This window comes from Parasteatoda tepidariorum, chromosome 1, assembly GCF_982258835.1.
Source record: "Parasteatoda tepidariorum strain Cologne lab strain chromosome 1, Ptep-v5.0, whole genome shotgun sequence".
Classification (NCBI taxonomy): Eukaryota; Metazoa; Arthropoda; class Arachnida; order Araneae; family Theridiidae; genus Parasteatoda; species Parasteatoda tepidariorum.
Window position 1 is genome coordinate 135,024,058 of NC_141755.1, and position 25,853 is coordinate 135,049,910.

Genomic DNA, 25,853 nt, shown 5'->3' on the forward strand with positions numbered 1-25,853 from the left:
TTTGTCTTCGTGGAGGACTTTTTGATGGAGCAAACCCACATTTGCGTTACATGGAAAGGAAAACCACGAGAACATCCCACGGTTAGGCTGACTGCAAGGAGACTCTAACCCATGATCCGTCTACCACTGAGAATATTTCATCTCAGCACAGTGGTCGGTGCAAGCCGTATGATTGGTGAGCACCTCATTGGAAGGCGAACGCTTTATCCCCTGAGCCATCGTCCCTCTGCATTTACACATTGAAAAATTTATAACTAAAAGCATGCTGAATTTTGTAGCAATAACTGCGAAAAAAAGCAATCAAGAAACAACATAGAATTAATGGCATCAAAAAGTGATAACTCAAATGAGCAATTCTAACTTGTCGGTTTTTTTGTTCTTCAAAAAACAAAAATCATTGTATTTAAAAGCTGCAACGGGATGCAGGTTGTGAACCCATACTTTATATAAATCAGGGTGCAGAGCCAAATGCTTCAACAAGAAATAAGAACCTTTTAAGTACTTCTTAAGCACTAGGAACAATATTTTTAAGCAATATATATATTAACAAAATGCAAATTAATTTTCAAAGACTTTACATGATCATAATAAAACAACTAGTTTCTGACAAAGAACTCTTTTCTTGATTATATTAACCATTATAAAAGGATCAGGAGGTTTTTCAGTTTGATATCAGAGGGTGGAAAATGAAGCCTGAAATTGAGAATACAAAATGTAGCAGAGTTGCACATGAGAGTACAAGAATCTCACCAAACTCAGCCAGTAGACGGATATGCAGACTGGCAAGTATTTCACCAAACATGTTAAATGATTGGCGCTTTCATACACTATGGACTGCATAATTATTAGCTAAATTTAAGAAGCATTATTACAAGCTCGTAAAAATCATAAATTATGTACTTGAAATGAACAACAAATGTTAAATAACAGAGAAAACAAATGTTTAAAATTTATTCTCTCTTTTCCTGCCTCTCTAAAGCAAAAAGTATAAACAACAAACAAGTTAATAATTTTTTTGTAAATTCTAAGACATACAGAGAACGAATACATTGAAAAATATGTATACAATACTGTTAAAAATTCCATTCATTACTTTTAAAGCAAACTATGCGGGGGGGTTTTTTCTTTTTTTCATAATTTAAAAATAATTCCAGAACATTATGCTTTACATTTTACAAAGAACCATTTCTGTAACTTCATTATGCAATACATTATACATTTAAAATGCAGAAATATAACTGAAATAGTTATTTTCATAATAATTTTTTTATTAATCCCTTTGGTAATAGGCAAGCAATATTTTTTCAGTTTTTACTTTACTTAACTTTTATATTTAGTATGTAAAAGTAACATGTCGAATATAATAGAAAAATACTTATTTCTGGGCAAAATTAAGTTGTTTCACGGGGAAAGAAGAAGAAAAAATCTTTCTGGGCTGGTTCTTTTCTGAACCCTATAATATAGTATTATTTTTAGAAGCGGTATTATTTTGCGAGAAACAACAGTCTTCAGGAATATCAGTAAGTCATAACATTAAAATTGCAACAGTTAGATTCTCAGTTTATGATTGAGAAAATTTAATAAGGCACAACATGAAAAACATTCACAGAAAAGAAAATTAAAAGGGAACTTGAAACCAGGAATGAAAAGTTTTAACCACAGTGAAAGAAATAGGTTTCCTCTCACATATGAGGAAGAAACTTTTTTTTCAATAAAGAAATATCAAGCATGAATTTAAAACAAAACTTTAAGAAATCCATAACTATAATCTAGTTTAAACAATTGTATTATTTCCAAGTCATTTAATAAATCATTTTTAAGTAAGAGAAAAGTCAATATTTAAAAAGGTTAATTATAAAAAAAATTGCTAATTAGATAATTAATTTGCAGCCTATTACTGCAGCAGTATATAAAGTATGAATAAAAAAATAAAAAGAAAGAAAGAAAACAAAATAAATAAAAAATTATTTCTAAAAAAAGAACATTTAACAGTAAATATTTATTGGATCAATTCTTTTTGAAGCATTTTTGATCTTTTATGCTTTTTCACATAATTCAAGAAGTATATTAAAACATTAGCTACATTAGGTCTCTATAAGAGTAATTTGGGTACCGTTTATAACAGTGCCTATTAACACAAAACACATAGCAACTAATAATAACACCATTAAAAAATAATCACAGGCATCAATAATATTTTGTTTTATGCTCCACCCATGAAAAAGATAAGCATACTTTATTTTACGTTTTTTTTTCTTCAGATTTATTATACAGGTAAGTGTTAAAATTAAGCATCTTAAATTGGACACAATTAAAACAGTCTAAATTAAAAGAAAAACACTTATACCATAATATTGGTGGTTAAAACCCATTATGATTTTCGTAGTTCATTTAAACAAATTTAAGAATCCAAGTATTAAGTAAGTGAACTTGATATAGAACTTAAATAAAAGTTTGTTAAAAAAATTCTTTTTTTTTCTTACGGTAAATTTAGAAAGTAGTTGTTAATTTAAATTCATACAGCATTATAAGTTGAAGTAAAATTTTTTATGCTCTAAGGATAATAGAACTAGGCACTTATATTTGTTACAAAATTTTTATATTAATTAGTTTAAAAAATATTTATTACAAATTATTACCTAATAATTATTAAGACTGGAAATATAATTGAAATTTGTTCATTTACAAAATTGCCAAAACAAAGTAAAAACAAATGGTTTCAGATAATTTCAAAGTATTTAGATTAAAATTAAGCATTTTCTTGATTGAAACAATATTGTCATTAACTTTTCTCTCATCTAGTTTAAAAAGTATAAATTTTAATTATTTCGCAGCATTTGTACTGAAAATTTTATTCAGTTTGTACTTCTATTCAAAATATTAGGGCCATGTTACCATAAATATTATTTAATTAAAGTGTATTTTATCTTGTTGAAGATACAATTTCATATTACAGAATTCACTGTAACAGATTTATCTGAAAACAAATTTTCTGTTACCAAATACACAAAGCCAAATGTTGAACAGACACAGATTTACAATTACTGATGCTTTATAAAAAATCATTATAGAAAAAGTTATTGCAATTATAAATTTGAAATAAAATAAATAAAACTAGTATGATCACGAATGACCATCTAGCCTTGAAATGTTTACATAATTTTGTTTGATTTTATGATAAAAAATATCCCTGTCAGTAAAAAAAAATTACTTATTTGATTCTTTCTCTACATGCAAAAGTTTCCAAAATACACTAAATTCTTTTTTATCATAAACACTTTTTATTTTACACATACACTAAATTCTTTTTTATCATAAACACTTTTTATTTTACACATCTCTCCAACATCGTTATTTATAAATCATGAATAATTCACAGAACTTTAAATTTAACACTAAACATACCATTACCGGTAAAATGACCATTTAAGAATTTTTGCATCGAAAATGTGCTTATCATTTTTTAACATTTGACTTCATGACTTTTTCTAACAATTATATATAGTTAATATTATATTTTTCTTTTGGTATTTTGTTTGTTTCGAATAATACTTGTCATATACCTAATTCTACCACAGCCAGTCATTTGACCGGGAGAACAATTTATTGCTTTATAAGGTTATCGGATCAGAAATTACGATGTAATGCGCGTTCAATGTATTGCGTTCGGTGAGTTGCATATTTCTACTAAGACTGTTGCATATTAGTTCAATCAGAATAACTGTGAATTCAAATTTCAAGAAAGTACCTAAAATTTTAGATTTTGACATTTTTGTGAAAGAAAAAGTGGCAAAAACTGTTTTCGTAAGTAGCTTATATTTTATTTTGATAGCTATATTTCATTTCGAACTAATTGTTAGTTTTTACAAAGAAAAATGTCAAAACAATCAAGACAGCACAAGTTCTTAGAAGAAATAATATTAATTATAAGAATTATAATTATAAGAATAATAATAAGAATTATAGAAATAATAATAATTACAAGAAATATGTCTGTGGAAAATGTACAATGGAAACACTTTGTATATGTAAAAAATGAGTTTAATAATGAATTAAAAAATTTTATTCTTCGTGTTTGTAATACATAAAAATTGCCAATATACAATTTTATTTAATCATAATAAAGTTTTTTTTAGTTTATTTCTTTCCTAACATCCATATTTTATACATTCAATTAAGAAACATACAGTCATTTGACCGGCTATGGTAGAAATAGGTATAAATTAAGGGATAGTATGCTTAGAGTTAATGAACTTATTCTGCAAAATTAAATGATGTAATACCAGTTTTACTCATAAAATTATGGAATATAAAACTTAAATTTACTATTTATATAGGATCATTAAATTTAATAGAATAAAGTTTTTGAACGATTAAAACATTGCTCTAATATCCAATAAGAATATATCTGAGATATCCAGATAAAACATACAATTCATAAATGAAAGAAGTCCCTCAGATATCTCATGGATATCTGTGATAAGTCACATGTATGTGTCAGGTGTTTCTGGGATATACAACAGATGTCACAATACCCAAATATCTGTTTGATATCTAACAGTTGTAACTCCTGGATTTCAGAGGAGCATTTCATGGATATTCAGAAGATTTGGAAATATCCAGCCTTTTAGTATACGTCTCAAAGATTATTTGGGAATATTTGATGCTGCATAGGATTATTTCTGTAATACCATAATAATTATCACCCTTACGGCAGAATTTTTTCGAGCTATCTCCGACAAAACTTTCTAGCACTAATATCTTTCTGCAAGACACTTTTAAGAATAACAAACATATATGTTTCAAATTTAAGGTAACAAAATCACTGTGTTTACAACAAAAAAATATATATATATTTTTTAAATAAAACACGCAATAATTTTTAATTTTAATATTATGGGTGATATTCTCTCATTTTGTAGGGGTGGGGTGGACACAAATTATTTCCTACTTTGCATTTTGTAAATAATCATCACAATAAAAAAATAAATAAAAAGTATGAAATCCAAAGATCGACGAAATCATGCGAATCCAGCTCCACAAATGCGTGTTTCGAATCAGGCTCCTCAAATGCTTCGTTTCGAGATTACCTTATTGTAATAAACAACAGCGCATAAAAAAATATCAGATTTTAAAAAAATGGAGAAATCAATAGCAAGAACTGCAAAAAGTGGGATAGAATTATCACCTTAAAAAGTAAATACTCAAATGCACAATACGAATGTTCCGATTGTTTCAAATATATGGGGATATTTAATATCCAAGTGAAAATCAATATCAATAACTGCTGAAAATACAATTAAAACCTTATATTAATTTACGATACTATCGGCGTAAATTGAGCATGTCAAAAATTGGTTATCTATATGCATGATTCAAATATTATGCATAAATTTCTGAAAAGAAAATTAAATATATATTTTTTTTACTTTTCAAAAGAAAAATCTTTTTGCAATAACTCTAACGTGCTCAGACGGTGTGTCTCTATGATTCTGACACAGGGATTATCACTTCATGTTATTTTATACATTAATATGTGCACTCCAGCGGGTCAATTTTATTGAACTTTTCTACATGTACTACATTTTGTACTTAACTTTTTGAGATATAATTTTTGATCATTTTTCCTTAATTTATAACAACCAGTGTAACTTTTTGCACTATGTCATGAGAAGATCATGTAAAGAACCTACACTCATATTGAGCAAAATCTTCAGGAGCATTAATGCAATAATTATTGGCATGCTTTGTTTTTAAGTGATAGACTCAATATTTTGTTTGAGAAAGTTTGTATAAGAACTGAAATAAGAATAACAAAAAGTAAAAATTTAAAATGCTATACAAACTCAAAGGTAAAAGTATAAGGGGAGACAGTGGTAATAAACAATTGATACTTTTATCAAAATAAAACTGGACTCATTTCATCCATGTTTGACTTTTTTGATAGATCTTACTAATTATTTACATTTAAAAAAATATATGATTAGAAAAAACACAAACTGAATCTTATTCAAAACGTTTCACTCTTTCAAATCAATTATAGTTCTAAAATGTAACTGTTTTTACAGTTAACAGAAACTCATCTATGCATCGGAGTTATGTTATTTTTTATTTCTTGCAAAAAAAAACAAAAAAAAAATCCCAATGAAGAAAACATTAATTTATAAAGAAAAAAATCATAATATATATTTCTTCCACATCATACAAACTTCAATACAACTATTGAAATAAACTTTGTTGGAAATACAAAAATGTACAGAAATAAAAAATTATCTAATATTTATATTTTTATAAAAAATTACAAAAAGATATTTTAAAACTTTTTACTTTTTTTTGTACTAATGGTGCATAAGTTTTAATTTTCTGATTTATAAAAATATATTTTGAGCTTTAGATCGATATTATCACAATTCTTTAAGTCGTTTTCATATAAGTTTGCGAAATTTCGATTTTGTTTTAATTTCATCACTTTATTAAATAGCATTTCGTATTAGCCCATTTTGAGATATTATCATAAAAGAAAAAAAAAGAAAGATCAATAAAGTTTTAACTAAGAAATGTTTTATGGGGAATATAGTAAGGATAAATTAATGAATAAGATAAAAATCATAATAAGTGTAAATTATTGCTCTTATTTACACACAAACAGGAATTTTAACATGTACATTTATTCAAAGGGCTACGGTGGGCCTGGCCTACTTAGATATTTGATTGTCCATCACAGAAATATTGGACATCACTTTCCAAACAGAAAAAAATCTTTGTTTCATGAATCATTTTGTTTAATAAGCTGCATCTACTACATTTTAAATTTTCAAATTCATAACTTTCCATGACTAATTCCAAGAATATTCCATGACTTAACGAAGTTACTATTTTCTCCGACAAAAGCACAACAATAAATTTAAAAAAGCATTATAACATTAATTGAAATAATAGGTATAACGAAAATTCATACTCTGCATCTTTATATTTATTTTAAATTTAAAAAACAGAGTAAAGAAAAAGTTGAAGCAATAAAATAGCAGAAAAAATACAAAAGCAATTTGCTTCTCCTCTTTTTTACTGCAGAAATATATTTTAAAGATGCTTTTCTTGTGTATCGGAGATTAAAGAAATACTCCTGATATTTCTGTTCTCTTTTCGGAATAAAAAAAAATGGCCAATGACTGGCTTGCTTCAGCTAGAATTTTAAATTGATAAAATAAAATAAAAATAATAACAAAAATTCTGAAATTACAGAAGTTTAAAAGATAATTCGCTCTAGAAATGATGTTTTATCGTTCATTTTTTTAAAGAACACCATAATTTTAAAGAACACAATAAAAACATTTTATATTTTAATAAAATATGACTGTGAGTGGGGATTTTGTTACAAATTCAGATATTCGGTACATCATGAAATTGTGTGTGTGTGAGAGGGTAAATTCTATTTTAAAAAAAGAGACTTTTGGGCGCCCTGAATCCATGATTTTTTAAAAATAAATAGTTAAAATCAAGACATTTCATGACAAATTTTGTTCAATACCAAGATTTAAGACTTTCCTGGCGTGCAGATACCATGAACCTGTTTCTCTATTGATCATAAATTAAAAAAGTTTTTGAACTTGTGAACATTTGCTATTCAAAAAAGCAAGATCAATTAGAAGTCAAAACTAAATGAACACCAAAGATAATTGCCTAACAGTTATTAAATATAATTAACAGTACACAACTGTAAAACCTCAAAAAAATTTCAAAATCTTTTGAGCTTTGAAACCAAAGTATTTAATTTACACTCATAACTATTCTAATTTATCCAATCTGAAACAAGTGTAATTTAATACAGGGATTTTGTTCCAGGTTATATTAAAAAATTTTATACTAAAATACTACAACTAATTTATGACATAATTAAAATGAACATACTCATTTTTTTTACTTCCAATCTTGTCAAGAAATAACATTAGTTGAGTACATGGCCAAGACTTTATTTGTTGAGCTGTTACTACTCGCCCCTTTTTGACTTGTTCAGCTAAATGCCAAAAATTGATAAAATGAGATATCTACATAAAGACAAGAGAAAAAGAATGACATTTTTTTCACAAATATAGTTTAAAATTACAAAATTTAATTTAAAAGAAATAATTAATAATTCATAGAGCAAAAAAGTTATTTTATAGATTTATTACAGGGTTGCTACTCAAATCTGGGAAGAAAAAAAAAGCTCCCTGCGTTTTCCCTGTATATATTATACACAATATACTAAGAGGTAACACACAATTACTGCGCAAATTTGTACGCTATATCAGGATAACTAATACTAGTTTTAATTGCTAGAAAAACTTAAATAAGGAACAGTTTAACATACATAAAAAAATACATACAGCAAATAAAATAGTAAAGTACAACTGAACTATATTTAAATACCCCATAGATTGCACTTAAAGAGGACAATATTTTTAAAAAAAGAAAATAAGAAATAAATATTCCTTGCATTTTCCCTGTTAATTTAGTTGATTTTTTAATTCCCTTTATTTTTTAGGTTTTCCTATTCTACCTGTGGAGTGGCGACCCTGTATTTTACTTTCATTTCCTTAATTTAATTTTAGACGTTAGATATCAACTATTTTATAAGTTTTTAAGCAAATGTCAAAAGACTATGTCAATCAAACAATGTTCAACATTCATATCTTTAGAAATGAAAATTATCACATTTTATCCATAAAACTCTTGATCACTGTAACAATCATTTGCCTCATTTCTATTCCTAAATATATTTTTTCATCTGGATTTTTATTCCGATGTATTGTTGAATTATTCAGGGGTGATTGTGATCCCAACTCAAAAACAGGGTTCGTGATTTTTTTGATTTTCTAAAAAAAAATCGGATTATTTTGATTTAAATCAGATTTTTTTGATTTAAATCAGATTTTTTTTATTTCTATTCAAAAACACTATAAGAGCTTTAATTTATGATTAAAAAATCTTATAAATGTTTAATCAAAATTAAATTAATATTAAAACTATATTATAACAATATTTTAGAAGCTCTAACTTACTAAAATAATTTTTCATTATAATGCATAGCGACCATTTTGATACAAGGGCATGATTGAAATTAAAAGACAAGATAAAATAGATAATTTAAAGAATACTACTTTAACTAGTAACACAAAGTTTCAATTAGCCCACCATAATTTAAATTTAAAATTGTGATCTCTTTTTTTTTTCCTCATGATTTATAAAATGGCAAAATAAATGCAACAGATTGTGTTTATAAATGTTGTCATTCATCAAAAAATAAATATTCAATCTATAAATTTTTATGTTAAAATATTCATTTTTAATCCTATATCAAAATACATAAGTTAAGCTAAAAAACATTTTAAAAAAATCTATGTACTCATTGGAATTTTTTTCACAAAAGAAAATCTGATAATTTCAAAGATACCGTAAACATATTATAAGAAAAAGAAAAAATACTAGTTAATAAATCCTACTGCTTCAAATAGACTTTGTAAGGGAAGAATGACACTATATCAGGAAAAAATATCTGAACTCAGCTTCTTTTTTTTTTTTTTCTATTTTTGGCATATTAAGGTAATTTCTTTTTAATATTACCTCGCACTTTAGAAACATAGAAATTTCCATCAATAAACTATAATGTAGATTTGAATTCCATGCTTTTTTATTATTATTTATTAATCATTTTAATTAACATTTGCTTTTTTTCTTTTTGAAAAAAAATCATGTTTATTTACTTTCTACAGCTATGCAAGTCTATATTAAGACAGCATTAAATATTTACTTTAATCTGTACTTTCAATGTTAAGAATCAAAAGATTTTTAAACATGTAATTTTAAATGTGTTTAACACACACCAAGAAAGAAAGTAATTTCGTTAACTAAAATTAATTAATGCAGCAATTTATTTAAATAAATTTTAAAACTAAGAAAAGAATAAAAGTATCAATATTTAAAGCACTGTTTTTTAACTTTTAAAATCAATATAATATATATATATAAATTAGTTGATTTAAATCAATGATTTTTTTAAAAAAATCATTTGATTTTAATCATGATTTAAATCGTAATTTAAATCAAGCTGATTTAAATCAACGAACCCTGCTCAAAAATCCTGAAAATTTCTTATTAAAATCATTAATGACGCATTTCAAAAAATTAATGTCTTTATAAAGTTAAATCATTTATATTTTCAAAACATTAAATTCTAAATAAATTATTTACAGCATAATTTAAATGAATAATTATGTATAAGTTTACTTTAATCTCTAATCACATTTATTATTCTGTCAGAAAAAATATTTACAAATGAAAGATGCCAAGTATAAATTCTAGTTCTAATATTTTTAAATAAAATAGACAAGAATTTTTACACATGATTGATGATTTCTTGATGGACCTAGGATTTCCAGAAACTTCAGGTGTTGTTGGCGAAAAATCCGGTATTTTTCCGGAGCACAATCACCTCTTTAGCAGACTTAGCTGGTTAAAAACAATGCCGTTTAAACCAAATGATTTAAAAGAAAAAAACAAAGTCAGAATATTTTTTTTAAAAGAATCTTTTTAATAAATAAAGTTTCCTGTATTCATATTGATTTTTTATTTGTTTAAATATTGCGAAGTGACAAGATGGTTTTTTCACCTTTTTGGAAATTTTGAGTTAAATTCCGTTATTTTAAATAAACACAAAACTGCAATTTTCAAATGTTAAGGTAGAATTTGAGTTTTCACAAAAATACCAATGTGAAATAAAGTATTGTAAGCAAATTTAAAATAAAAACATGAGGTTTTGTAAAAATGCTTAAAATAAATTAGACCATAACTAATTCAAAAGTAATTCTTGTTCTAACAAAAGTATAAACAAGAATAAGGTGCTTTTCTAAATTTTATTTTTTCAGTTCAATTTCATATTTGTTTTCTGCTACTTAGATAAACAAATTTGAATTGTATACAAATGTGAATTTTATGCTTACATTCATTATTTTAAAATTCATTTAAAATATTTTTTAAGTAAATGTTTCATAATTTTGCAATATGTCAATAAGAACATTGTTATATTTAAAGCTCAATTATGTTAAAATAAATGACACAAAAGTAAATAGTTCTTCGTTTTTCTAACGGTCAAAACTAAAACCCACCTTTACTATAATATGTGTGTATATATTTATGTAACACATTTATCAATTTTATTTCTTTTCATCAATCTGTTATGAAATATTTCTTAATTGAAAAAATACATTTTCTTGAATATCTCATTCTCCTTGATATTAAAATTCGTCACAGTATATATACATATTCACACATTACTAAGATAACATTTAGATATAAAATACTATTTAGCCTTTCGTTTAAAATAAAAAAATTAAAAAAACACCTGGTTTTTGGGTTTTTATGAAGAAAAAAATAGCTTTTTAAACCCTGTCTACCAGTCGCGAAAAATTTCAGTAACCTTAACTCTCTATTTAATGATTTTCAAGGACTTTTGAGGTAACTATTTTTTTTTCTTCAACAAAAGTAATGTTGAGAAATTGGAATTAGTTTTTAAAAAGAAATGGTTATTAACAGATCCACTAAAATATTTTTATCTGAGATGGTAGACAAAACTTTAAATATTTAATTAATTAAGCTATTTAATTAAATAGCTTAACGAGAAAATTAGAATAATTTTCAGCATCATATTACATAGTTTTTCCTAGATGCAGGTGTTTGACCAATCTTAATGAGCCTTGATTTCTCAAACGTATGTAACGATTTTCTTTAACAGCAGACTTTCTAAGTCTTAGAGACCCATACTTCTCAAAATCTAACTGAATCAATGAATGACTATACATCTTTTGTTGTAAAGAAAAATATGAATATTTATTAATTTTAAGATTTTTATTTTAGTATGTCTATCATCTTGGTTATTTATTTTTTTAAAAGAAATTTGTCGCGGCATATTTTTTAAATTATTAAGCAACAAAATTTTTTTTATGTATAATGAATACTAATAAAACATATAAACCAAATTACTGTGAGCATAAGTTTATAGTTATAACAGTCGTCTTTAGATAATTTTTGTTATTGCTTAGCTTAGACATGCTTTTATGAACTGATATAGGTCAAATAAAAATTATACAACCTGGCTGCTTCGAATCAATGTGATCGAGGAAATGTGAAATCAATGCAATTTTAAAATGCAGCATCATGGGAGAAACAAGACAATGTAATATTTCAACTAAATAATATAATTAAAATGATGAAAAGAATAAAATTGATAAATGGGCTACATAATTACAAACATTTAAAATTGTAAAAGTATATTTCAGCTTTAATGATTCTAAAACACACACACACAAAAAAAAATTACTTTTTGGTCATTAGCTTTAAATGTAACAAAGTTCTTATTGTTATATTTCAGCATAAACAAAAAAAAATATTTTAAAAAAATTTCTCAAACTTTTTTTTTAAATGAAGTATAAAAATAGCAATTTTAAACATTATAATAATAAATATGAGCATACTGCATAAATACAATACAAATTTGTTCACCTAAATAATAAAAAATAATTCTTAAATTAAACTGTTAAAATAAAATTTAGAAAAGTAATTCATTCCTGTTTATACGCTTGACTGCAGCAAAAATGTATCTTTTTACTAGTTTGTAAAAATAAAGTTTGAAAAACTTTAATTCTTTCAGTCTTTAATTCACACAATTTAACTAATACAAAAAAACTAACATAACAGGGAACAACTAACAATCTATTTTATTTTAAACATTTTAAGAGTTATGATTTTAGCTAAAAATTGATTGCATTAATTTCTTCTACATAGGCTTTTTTTGGAGGGGACAAAATTAATTTTACATAAACAATTAAAAATTGCAGATTTATGTCTATTTCAAGTAGGTGAATTCCAATTATCAATTAAACTCAAAATTGTAACAAATGTGAGAATTTCTATTTCATTTTTCAATATTCAAACTAAAAACATTCACATAAATAGCAGAAAATTTATTTAAAAAGATGTTTATTGAAAAAAAAATTATAAGAAAACCAGGCTTTATCTTTTTAAAAAAATTTTTTTTTTGGTTTTGACCTTGTTTTAAACGGACAAACTATGATTCATGAAAGAAATTAAGGGAAATATACTAATGAACAAAACAAATTGCTATTAAACAACTGAAAACAGAATTTTATTATTTTTTTTAAATGATCTTGAAATGAAAATTTACTGTGGACAGGTAAATAAAATATATATGGGTAATTAAATAAAATATAAACTTAAGGGTAAAAAAAAAATTTACACTCAGAGGTAGCTAAATAAGAAATAATAAATCACTTACATGCCGAGGTCATTTAAAATAACTTAATTTTAAAGCAAACGTACGAAGCTAAATTTACATTAAAGATGGCATTTACATAAATTAATGACATAACAGTGAGAGTGAAAACAAAGCGACAAAGAAGAGCCGATCCACACAAATGATTATACATAGGTAGTTCTAAATTAAATTTTTTAAAATACAGAACATCTAAGTCTCAGTTGTTGTTGGTTTACCTCCCACTAGATCTGAACTATGGGCTATTAGCGACAATCTGGGAAACATCGCAGAGGAAGATCCGAAGACATGCCATCACCATTTTAAATCCTCTGGAGAGGAGATGACCTCTGCTTCGGTAGCCTGATGACATGCGAAGTCAATCACTTTGCTTAAAACAGTTTAACGAGGACCGATACAGCACACTCTCGGTCCCTTTGCATGCTGATCAAAGAGGTTACTCACCCGCACACTAACCGCAGCCAGTGATGCTTGACTTCAGTGTTCTATTGGGATCTTGATGATCAGTCAGTTCACTGCGGGACTCTCAGTGCATTTGCAGCTATGCAAAACAATAGCTATGAAGCCCCAACGTTATCACAGCCATTAGGATGAAGTCTATTAAGGCCCATTTAATCCTAAAAATAAAATATATTATTAATAAAATATATAATAAAATAAATATATGTTGTGGGAAACTATCAACAGTTTGAAATTTCTAACTTTTTGGATTGATTAAATAGATCGGTATCATAAGAATTAAATACTGCAACGAGCTTGATTAAAATTTATAAGATTTATGCCAATATAGCAACAATCTACGTAAAATGTTCTACAAATGTCACCCAAATGATATGCATGGGTGCCAAATTTGTCAAAATGTTAAGAATTAGCAAAATAAAAATGAAAAAAAAAATTTTTATATTGAATTCCATGAGTTAAAAAAAATTTCTAATTTTATTATTCTAAGCTGAAGGTTTCGGTAGCGAATATTATAGAAATAAATAAGTTCTTCCGCGCGTTGCAGGGTGGCCACAGTCTGGAAAATTTTTAAAAGAGGCGCCAATTACTTAATGAGGTTATTGCAAGTTTCAAAGGCTTTAATTTTAGGGATATTTCATGAATACAATTTGTCAGCTGTAACATAAATTTACAAATATTTTTGGATAACAATTGCTACCAGCTTTTAAATTTTTCTGGAAAGTGGCTACACTTGGAAGGCTTGTCCACCCACCCCCCTTTTCCATGAGATGAAGCATTTAAAATTGAAATGTTTAAATTTCAAATTTACATGCTTTCTGTGGACTGACAGCGAGATTTGTCTATCAGCTAAAAGAAATATCTTTTAGGCTTTGAGAATTTACTTTATTTAGGAATTTTTAGATTTTTAGATTTAGATTTTAATAAACAGTACTCCTAAATCATTATCTTATATTATAACAATGGTAAAAGCATACTTAATGTTTATAATAATTATTCTTAATGTTTCTGATAAAAATTACTTTACATGATATTTACTATTTTGGACAATGTATTTGTCAACAAAAAAAAAGTTAAGTTCCGTTTTATGTATAAGACGCATTGCAGTGTAATGATATTGATGTGTATGGTTTTAATTTTTTATGTTGATAGAAGTCAATGAAAACTGCATTTATCTAAAAACAGAGAGCTTTAAATGCAATTTTTTTAATAATATTTATAAATGCAAATAAATTCTAGTGAAGTTTCATTATTATATGTGTCCCAATTTCTGTTTTTTATTGTATGCAGCTGTCTCTTATCTCATAGCATGTGTACCATAATATAAATTATGCAAACATAAAGTTTTATTTTTCCCCTTCAAGTTTATCTACCATATTAAGATCTCGGTACACTAAAAGAATAGTACTCCCATTGGTCTACTAAATTTTAATTGCTTGGTGTGACTTTAAAAACTTATAACATTATAATTTATGCCTGACTAAGTTCTACTAGATAACAGAAAAGTCTGAAGCATCTGAAACAGGCTTCCCCGACCCCGGGATGACTATTTCCTCCAATCAGATAGCTTATTATAGTCACTAACTAGGCTTGTTATAAGAGTGAGAAAAGTATAAAAAAGCTAAAATACACATATCAACTCGTGAAAAAATAATTTTAAAAAAGTATGTAAAACTCATTTTCATAATTTACATACTTATTTAAAGTTATAATTTGTGCACATTAACAGTCGAACAAACCAAAGATTATCATGATTAAATAGGATAACATAGTAAAGTAAAACAAAATAATTCAGAAATATTAAGAAAAATAGACACTAAAGATTTTTTTTTTATTCAGGAACTTTTTTCTAAAGTTTAAAAAGTTTGAAATTTTGTCCAGGGACAAGTCAGATCAATCTCTTGCCTGGCTATAAAAGAAATCAGCTATAAAACTGAAATGTTATGAATATATTACACCAAAGACCATAATAATCTTCAATTAGTAACAATCTTTAATAATTATGAGTTTAAAAAAAAAAAAAAAGGATGGTAGATTTTGACTTGAAAATATTTTGTATTTCATGCAAATTCTGCACTTAATACACAATAGAATTATTTACTTAATGGACAGAAAACAATTGAGAAAAATATTATAAAAACTTTAAAATGGCGAGCATAAATTATTAAATTGATCATTAATTTTTGTAAAGATTTAAAAAATTTTTAGCTGAAGCAATGTAACAAAAGCAAAAGAAACATTAAATAAATTGTATGTGAAAACCAAAAACTAATCTATAAAAATAAACAGACTTTAGATAAAATACTTTCATCAACAAATAATTTGAATGAAATGCTTATTATTTTACCATACTTAGTCAAAAACTACAATTTAAAAGAAAAACAAAAATTTTAAACATAGAAATGTTTAATAAATATAAATTATTATATCTTCCTCTTACAAAATAAATATTATGTTTAAAAAAAAAAGTCACAAAATATAATTAAACAGCAAAAAAAAAGAAATAATTACACCTGCATAAACAAATATTTTTGATGAAAAATGTAGACCTCCAACTTTTTTTTTAACACATAAAAATTAAAAAAAATAATTAAATTTATTGCGCCTAGCTAACTGAAAAATACCTTGTTTTCGTACCCTCTTGTCCACAAATACCACAAGGATAAATAGATACAGAACCTCTGTTCATCATCCAGTGCACTTTAAAAAAAAGTCATTTCAAACTATTTAACTGAGAATATGCTCTGAAAGAGAATATAAAAATGTTATAAAATGTCAACTAAACATCCATAGAAAAGTATATAACAATGTTTTCGAGTAAAGACATGACAACTTACTTCATTGAAATGAAGTAAATTTTCATGCCTGGGGAAAAAAATCAAAATTGAAGCAAAGAGGACGAAGTTTATTCACAGTGGAGAAAACGCTAAAGTCAAAGTTGGCACGCATTAGACAATTGACTGTTTTATCCAGATTTAACCACAGTTTTAACACTCATATCAGAAACCTAAAATTTTAGGTAAGAAAATAATTGTTAGCTAATATGAATGTGAAGTAATTATAAATAAATAAACATAGAAAATAAAAAGTGATCAACTATGATGTTCAATTGTTCTGACATTAACCCCCCTTTTAGTTTTGATAATCACTGTTGAAAATCATAAGTTTTGGTGAAGAGGATGATTGATTATCAATAATAAATATTGAATAATTATGACTAAGAATTTTCAAAATTGCAATTTATCTAATTTACTGCTAGAAAAATATATAGAAATTGAAAAAAAATTATGATTTTTTTTTTCCAGCACAAAGTGCAGTCACTGAAATATACAAAGTATAATAAATAAAGTTATGAAATAAAAAAAATAGAAGTAAATTTTGTTTCCTCCCCACAGATCTAATAAAATAAGTCAGAGTTTAACAGATGTAACAGTTGCTACAGTCAAATTTTTAATTTTCACTTCAAATCTATTGCAGTTTATTAGTAGTATATTTCATTTGAATTACCTATATGATAACAAAAATTTATTGAGAATAATCTATTTGATTAAATTTGTGTGAATACAATATTTTCATATTAAGTTATGCTGAAGCTACCAAATATTATACACTCATTTTTAAATTATTTTGTATACAAGCAATGGACAGATTTAGTTTTATCTTATGCTTAGCAAAGTGCTTCTTGTTAAAATTCTTAGTTGAACTATTACGGAATTAGTTGCAAATCACAGTTTTTCAAATTTTTACATTTTATGCAGATTCTTAAAATAGAGATATTTAAATAATTTTAAATAGAGACCTGCTTTTACAAAAAAAAAAAAAAAAAAAAAAAAAAAAAAAAAAAAAAAGAACCCAGAAGTTTAGAATTACAGGTTCCTAAAGATCTGCAGTTTCATCAAAGCTAGCGAAATCACTTGAGTATTGGGAAATTTATTTTAATAACTGTACTAAATATTGTTATCAACTTGATAAAGCACTTTAACCGATTGATTGAAAAAAATTAATCGATTTATACGAGTAAATGATATAATGATTACATAGCAAAATTATTCCGTAAAATATATATAATTGTGCACTTTACAGTATAAAATTTTTTAGATTATTATTGCTAAATAAAATATGCAAGTTATTTTTTTGCATCGAATTATCATTGGATAAACCAACTTAATAATTGTGGGCAAAAAATTTTCAATTCGACTAAAAAGTTCTTCAGATATGACGAAATATTCGAAATATAAAACTTAACATCAAGGGGTACAAATTTTGGACTACTCTCCTGACCAAACTATTGGGACCTTATCCACGATTGTGGGTCAGAAATCCTAATTCTTCAGAATACCTTAATCCATCTGATTTTGTACCTTAAAATGTCATCTGCACTAATTAATTGCCACATTTGAGATCACCCTTTCAAACCATTAGGACTGAGTCAGAGAATGTGAAGATCTGATCATTAGATCAAAAATCATCCTGGGTGGTCTGCTTATTTTTTTCACGCTGCATACATAAGCATGAAAAACAATGCGAATTACAAAAAAAAAAAATTCACAAGTTAAGATTATACAATTATTAGTGACAACTTTAGTTTTAATTAAGCTAAGAAATCTGTCTAAATTGTACCATCAATATTCAGATGAATAACAACTACCAACTCAACAATTAGAACAATAGTAATTATCTGTAATGTAAACTTAAGAGTTATAATAAATCGAACATAATAACCTTAAAATATAAATAATACATTAGTCATTAAGAAAGCAAATAAATTATTTTAGATACATTTTTAATATATGATGCATAATATGAGTAATAATTATATTAGTAATTATAATGCAAATATTATGCATGATTGAAATAATTATGTAGATGGTTGTTTAATAAAATATCTTCAATGACAAAAAAGAAACATGTCACTGGTTTTTATAAGTTTTTGCCACATTTCGACAAACAGTCTATTATAATTTTCGACAGGTTTTTGACATGTCGTGTCAAAACCAGCTTTTGATGCAAAAACTAAAACCCTGGTTAGTAAATGAAATCTCTCCAAGAATTTTTCCATATCACAAGAACCTGTCGTGCAAACTGCTATTGCCAATGCATTTAATAGATTTTAAAATCTCAATTTAAAAAAAAAAGAAGAAAAAAAATATACAAACTTGATTGGAGGTTATGAGATATATATCCTTCAAGTTGGTCCTTGTCTGTAATGTGTCCAGTACCTTGTAAACCACTGCCCGGAAGTTGCAAATATTTGGAGATTATTCAGCCACAGATCATAATAGGGAAATCTTCCAATTGCCCAAGAATATATATGTTTTTTTTCTCCCGAGTAACACTTTTTCCTAGAGAAATATCAAACATTAAAACAACTTTTTTTAAAGCATCTTATAATTAAAATCTAATTGTATAGCTGTAATCCTTCAATATTTTACATAAACAATATAAAACCTTCTTTTAAAAAAAATTATGATCTAAAGAATTATTAAAATATAATGAATTTTAATTAATACAACTAAATATAACAGGTACACAACTCCAAATCACAAATTTAATTCACAACTACTAATAGCATAGAAATTTTTATAATCATATAACGTTAAGTATGAATACTTAAACGAAATTTTAAATATAATATACTGATATTACACCTACATTTTAGAAAAATTTAAAAATGAAAATTATTACATTTTATATCTTTTAAGAAAATAAATATAGAAATGCATAAAATATTTACTAGTATAATAAATGGTTAAACTGAGCTCAAAAATAAGTAACCTTAAAATTAAATCATGAAATACCTATTGCATTTTAATATATTTCACAACGTAAGCTATATTAAAATTTAATTTAGGCCAAGGGTCAGCAAATTAGTAGATAGAAAGAATAAAAAACAAAAGAAGTAACAAAAATTACAAATTGCAGATTTGCAATGAGAAACCAAAGCAACTAACAGAAAGCTTACTTGTTACTCAAATTAATTGGTTAATTCTATGTAGCTAAACTTTAAAAAAAGTATTCCTTTAATTTGAGTGTTGTAAAATCACCGGAAAATTATAAGATTAATTGCATTTTATTATATTTGAAAATGTAAACAGTATTAAAACTCAATTTAGACCACCGCTGATCATAGTAGTATATAGGGGAAAAATATAACACAAGAAACAACACACGTTTCAAATAGTAGATTTGCAAAGTTAAGCTAAAGAACTAACTTCATCCAATAACAAAAAGTCTGTTACTGAAATAAAATGGTCAATACTATAATAGTTAAGCAATAAAAAGAGTGCTTTTTAATTTAAAGATTTCATGAATTGTTTCATTATGGCAGCAGTAACTGAGAAATACTAATTGTAAATACATAAAATTGTAAATAAAAACACTTTATTTAAAATAACGGATGTGATATTCTACTGTATTTACAAAAATAAAATTAATATATCTGCCTGGAAATAAAGACAGATGTACAGACGGTGGCTAGCTTAGCCTTGGAGTAGAGAGGTCCCTGGGTCTATCCAGACCCTTAATCCTCGTTCATGATAAATAAAAGATGACATGACACAAAATTAGTTTCGCTTATTAAAGGTGCAAAGGTTAATAATAGATTACAAAAATTACAGAGTGATTTACGTTGTGTACACACAGAACGACTATTAAGAACAAATTAAAGATTTCCAATAACAGCGCTTCGCCTAAGCCTTGAATTTGTTAACCAATCAAATTCAACGATGCGCATAGAAATTTGCACCTCAGAACTTGAGACGAGTCTTGCTGCGGAATTTTGTTTTTAATGTAAATTTGTAAATTTTTCTTCTTTTTGTTTTCTACTTACAACTGTAAGCCTCATGCTATACTTTGTGGTGCATGAGGAGTATTAAGTCGTTTAAATAAAAAAAATTTTAAAAAAAAGAACTTGTTGTTAATTTACGTCGCACTAGAGCTGCACAATGGGCTATTGGCGACGGTCTGGGAAACATCCCGGAGGATGATCCGAAGACATGCCATCACAATTTTGATCCTCTGCGGAGGGGAAGAAGAACTTGAGACGGTTACGCTGTTGTTGTTGTTAATTTACGTCGCACTAGAACTGCACAATGGGCTATTGGCGACGGTCTGGGAAACATCCCGGAGGATGATCCGAAGACATGCCATCACAATTTTGATCCTCTGCGGAGGGGATGGCACCCCTGCTTCGGTAGCCCGAGGACCTGCGTGCGAAGTCGAGCACTTTACGATAGCACAGCTTAACGAGGACCAATACCGCACACTCTCGGTCCCTACGCAGACTGATCCAAGTGGTCACACACCCGCACACTGACCGTAGCCAGTGATGCTTGACTTCGGTGATCTGCTGAGAACCGTGTCTTAACGATCAGTCCACTGCGGGGCGAGACGGTTACGATGTATTTCCATTGGGGAAAAGGTCGCCAATTCAATGATTGTTGATCATAGTATCTTTTTAAAAATTCGAGTTAACGACTTTATAAAAATCTTTTAATCTTTTGATTTTAATCTTTTTGTTTTGAAAATCCATCCTTCAAGATATGATTATGATGTGCCATAATATGAGCGTTTTTTTCGTGATTTATTCTTCTTTTGAAATAAAGAGAAATACTTGGAAAAAAAAAATTTTTTTTTTGTGATAGTGGGGAAAAAAAAGTGTTTGTATGCTGGTTATAATGGATTAAATTTCATTTTATCTTATCGCATAAAAACAAATAAAAAAAAAAAAAACAGACTAAAATATGCTAATTTTTCGAGTTGAAAATATTTCTTATATGATTAAAAATAACATTAAAAATTTTATTTATTAATATTCAAGGATTCTATTTTTTCATTTTTCCTTGAGTGAAATACGAAGAGGTCGAGCTAGATTTATTATTACTAGGGGGCTCCGCCCCCTGCTCGCTACGCTCGCCAACCCCCAGAACTGCTTCGCAGTTCCATTGCATATTGCTTCGCAATCTTATAAAAACATTTTAACAAATTTAAATTTTAAAATAAAAATGCCAGATATTGAAATCAATTACTTAATGAAATTTATACACTTCTCTGCCCCCTTCACAATTTGATTATCTTTTCTTCATGTAGCTGAGAAATTTGGAGCTGTAGCAGAGAATATATCTCAATAAGAAATGCTTTCCCGTTTAGAATTCCGCCATTCATTTCTCTGACGTCTGCCAGAGATATTTCGACGCCTGATAGCAGGCATTTTATTTAGGCAGCAGGCACTAAATAAATAAAAATAGAACTAAATAACTAAGATATCGCTTTAAATCTCAAATCAAAATAATTGTTTGTAGAAAGTTTGTTTTGGTTTGAATATTCGCACGATGACATTGCCATTCTATTGTAACGAAACAAAAAATTTATCATGAAACTAAAAATTTATCAAAGGAACTAAAGATATTGAATTCTTTTTTTATGAAATTCAGTTCCGTTTTTTTTATCCACTCTTATTTTTGTTTATCAATCTACTAATTCAGAAATGCTTTAAATCAAACGATGCTTACGGAAACAATGCTTATGCGAACCACCCAAAAAATGATTTGCTGCATTCTCATAGGTTGAAACTAAATTATTAATTTTATTAATTAATTAAAGGAAATTTTCATAATTTAAGAACTTATTGTACATCTACATAACAATACCTTTAAAACGACACCTTATTTGTTTAATTCTGTGGCGTAGTTTGGGAGTTTTTAGCGAGACAAAATATTGCTAGCCTATTAATATATAGATTATTATTATTTTAAGTTTGTTATGAATTCGAAATCCGAGGATTTAAAACATCCAGAACATGCAGTTTGTTTCGTAAAAAAGTTTTTATTATGAACTTTCAGAATCCTTTAAAAAAAATGACCATTAGAAGTCTCAAATCGGTATTTCAGCGATAGCGAGAAAAAGAAAATTTTTTTTTGTTAAAATCGAGCCATTATAAGAATGAAGTTGGTAGAGAAAATATTAAAACCACTTTGAATACGGTTTAAACTTGGTGTTTTTAACAAATTGCTTTATAACTCTCCATATTTCCTCTATCAGTGAACCAAATTTTGATGTTTTCAGACCGACCCCCTCAGACGGCGATTGATAGCGTTTTCTTTCTTTTTTCCTCTCTATTAAATTCACAACTCCCACTACGCAGACTTTTATGACTTCTATTTTTAAAAGGGTACTAAAAATATACATCGAGGCAGTTTTTACGCAACAACCTATATTTTGTAGCATTAAATTCTCGATTTGTTTAGGTTAATGCGATAAAATAAAAAGATATGCTCGTTTATTTTTCTATTCAGCTAATTGACTATAACAATAAGTTGAATTATTTTATTTCGTTTTTATATTATAACCGTCGTTGAACAGTCGACCCAATTTTTGGGTTTACGTTTACTAATGTTCACCTACGTAGCGTTGTAATTTTGAACCCAATCCAGAAGACAAGGAAACTCATGGATCAAATATTGGGAGAAATTTGCATTTGTGAGGACTTTTTGATGGAACCAACCCGCATTTGCGTTACATGGAGAGGAAGACACCTCCCACGGTTAGCCTGACGGCTAGGGGATCCGTCTACCACTGAGGATATCTCATATCAGCACTTTGGTCAGAGCAAGCCGGATGCGGAATTCATATCGACCAGCCATCGCCGGAATCGAACCCCCGTTCACCTCATTGGAAGGTGAACGCTCTTAACTCTGAACCATCGCAGCTCAAGTTAAATTATTTAACAGAAATCACTACCGAAGGGCCGGGATAGCCTGGTTGATAGGGCACTGGACCCATGTTCAAGAGGACGCTGGTTCGAACCCCGCCGGCTAAGGACTCCCCGGGCAGTAAACGGTGACTGATGCACGTTAAATCTGTCTAGTCACAACCCCCCCCCCCATGTTCCCATAACAAATCAAACCTCTGGGGGTACTGATCCAGGAGTTACCTTGTCTTCTGGATTGGTTCAAAAGTACAAGTCTACGGAGTTGAACATTAGTAGTCGTAAACACAAAACAAAAGTGGGTCGGCTGTTCAACGACGGTTATAACATATAAAAATCACTACCGTAACTTTAAAACTACTCAAACATACACATTGTTCTACTAACTGGTCATGCGTTTCTACTATTTATATCCTAAAGGCAAGGGGTATATACATATACCTACTTATCGTAAGTGTGATTAATTTCTTCAAAAAGTCCTGCACGAAGGCTAGATTTTCGCAATGCTTGTCCCAGGAGTTTCCTTGTTTTCTGGGTTGGGTTCAAATTTTAAGGCTACAGAATTGAACATTGATATGCGTTAACTCAGAAATGTGTTACCCGTTCAACGGTGGTTATGAAATAAAATAACATTCAATTAACCAATGTCTTTTCATCTGCTTTCTTTAAAAAAAAAATTATAAGAAATTCTTATGACACATTATAAGATAAACTTTTCTACAAAATGGTCATAATATCAGGAAAATTGTGAGACACTTAACTCGATTCTTACAAGTTATACCTAATATTTATTTTTTGTTCAAAGCGATAAAAAAGCTTTTTTCTTAATAATTTTTTTACATTAGTTTAAGTAAGTCAACATTATATGAAATTTGGTATTTATATTCAAAATAAAAATACTATTTATATGCGGAAATACACCTTGGAAGGATAATATTTTAAAACAATACACTTATCATTAGAAAACCAATTACATTTAATTATCGAAAAAGAAAAACAATTATCATGTTATTTTTTGACTAGCTGATTGCTATCTATCACATGTTATTCGTTAAGAGAAAAAAACAAAACATGCATGTTAGTTAGCATTGTGTGCAAGCATTTTTAGTTAGGAAATGAGTTATTTTAATCATTTCGTTAAAACTTTATGTGTTAAAAAAGGCATTCACGCTACAATACATAAACAATATAACAATTTCAGAAACAAAAAGGCGTATTATAGATCGTATTTCACATTTTATTTTTAAAATTTAACTGCATGTTTCTAATGACATTTGTAAGCATAATAACAATATTGTTTACATGTGTACTAATTTTGATGAAAAATATATAAACAGTACAAAAACTAGTTATACAAATTATTTAATCTACTGATTTTAAAAGTTTTGATTTTAATCGAAATGTGCGTTTTGCAGAACTCCCTCCCTGCCCTTTGTATCAAACTGTTGCAGTTTTAAGAACTCCTACCCTCCCTTCCAGGCGGGATGTCATTATTTTATGTGCTATTATTAATTTAATACGTATCTTACACTAAAAATTCCTATTTAGTGAATTAGCAAGTTTGAAAGGAAACTATGAAAAAGATAATGACTTAAATATGGGAATCATGCAAGAAAAGGAAAAAAAATTAGAATTCCTCTCTAAAAAGGAGACCTTACAAAGAAAAGATTGAAAAACACAAATGGATGACAAGGGAAGTGGGGAGGGCGGAAGTAACTTTGAGCAATTTTTAAATAATTAATATGTTGGCAAGTAATCAGAAGAATTTGCAGCCGTAATTTAAATCTTTAATTTAGTTTCTCATTTTATTCATTTTTTTTTCTACCCTCTTCAGTTTTTATTTCTTTATACTTTTCACACTTTTTAAGAAATATAACTCAACTAAACTCAAACACAAACCCGTATTTTCCTTGCATTAAATGTAACTTTTTTTCGAAGGATTTCGATTCGTTATTATCAAAACATGGAGGGTTGTTGCCTTGCCCGTAGTCTATAAAATACGGGTTCCAAATATTAAGGCTGGTGAGCGATTGAAAGTTCGGTACCCTAATTGTAAATGTCACTTTGTGCGTATTTCGCTATTACTGAAAAACTTTTAAAGCAAATCGTAAAATTTATGCACACGATTATAAAATTCCTTTATCCGATGATAATTCAACATAAAAAATAGTTTTTAATAATTATTTAAACTAATTCAATAATATCCTCCTTAGTTTTGCGTGTGAATTGTGTTTAATCGATGAAAGGCCCTCGAGTGCAAAGGGTTAAATTTATTCGCTTTTTCTTTTTTAAAGCGTTACTTTTAAAAATAACCGTCATTCAGGTGATTTGCAACGTCCGCCCTTAAACCGCTTCGCTGAT

At 27.4% G+C, this 25,853-nt stretch overlaps 1 protein-coding gene across 19 annotated transcripts in view; it reads right to left on the bottom strand.

Annotated features, from left to right (window-relative positions):
- LOC147817020 (uncharacterized) overlaps positions 1-22,343 on the bottom strand; it is a 90,248-nt gene extending 67,905 nt beyond the window's left edge. For 2 of the 19 annotated variants that reach the window (XM_087153845.1, XM_087153853.1), the window contains exons 1-6: positions 21,814-22,338; positions 18,943-19,128; positions 16,411-16,530; positions 13,772-13,944; positions 10,380-10,488; positions 7,909-8,014 (exon numbers count right to left, since the gene is read on the bottom strand). In XM_087153845.1, the coding sequence (XP_087009971.1) occupies positions 7,909-8,014; positions 10,380-10,383 (110 nt within the window). In that variant the 5' untranslated portion in view covers positions 10,384-10,488; positions 13,772-13,944; positions 16,411-16,530; positions 18,943-19,128; positions 21,814-22,338. Of the gene's footprint in view, positions 1-7,908; positions 8,046-10,379; positions 10,489-13,771; positions 13,945-16,410; positions 16,531-16,623; positions 16,794-18,942; positions 19,129-21,813 lie in introns of all 19 variants that reach the window. The other 17 variants (XM_087153880.1, XM_087153904.1, XM_087153875.1 and 14 more) reach the window with 15 other exon arrangements.
- Between the last annotated feature and the right edge of the window lie 3,510 nt (positions 22,344-25,853).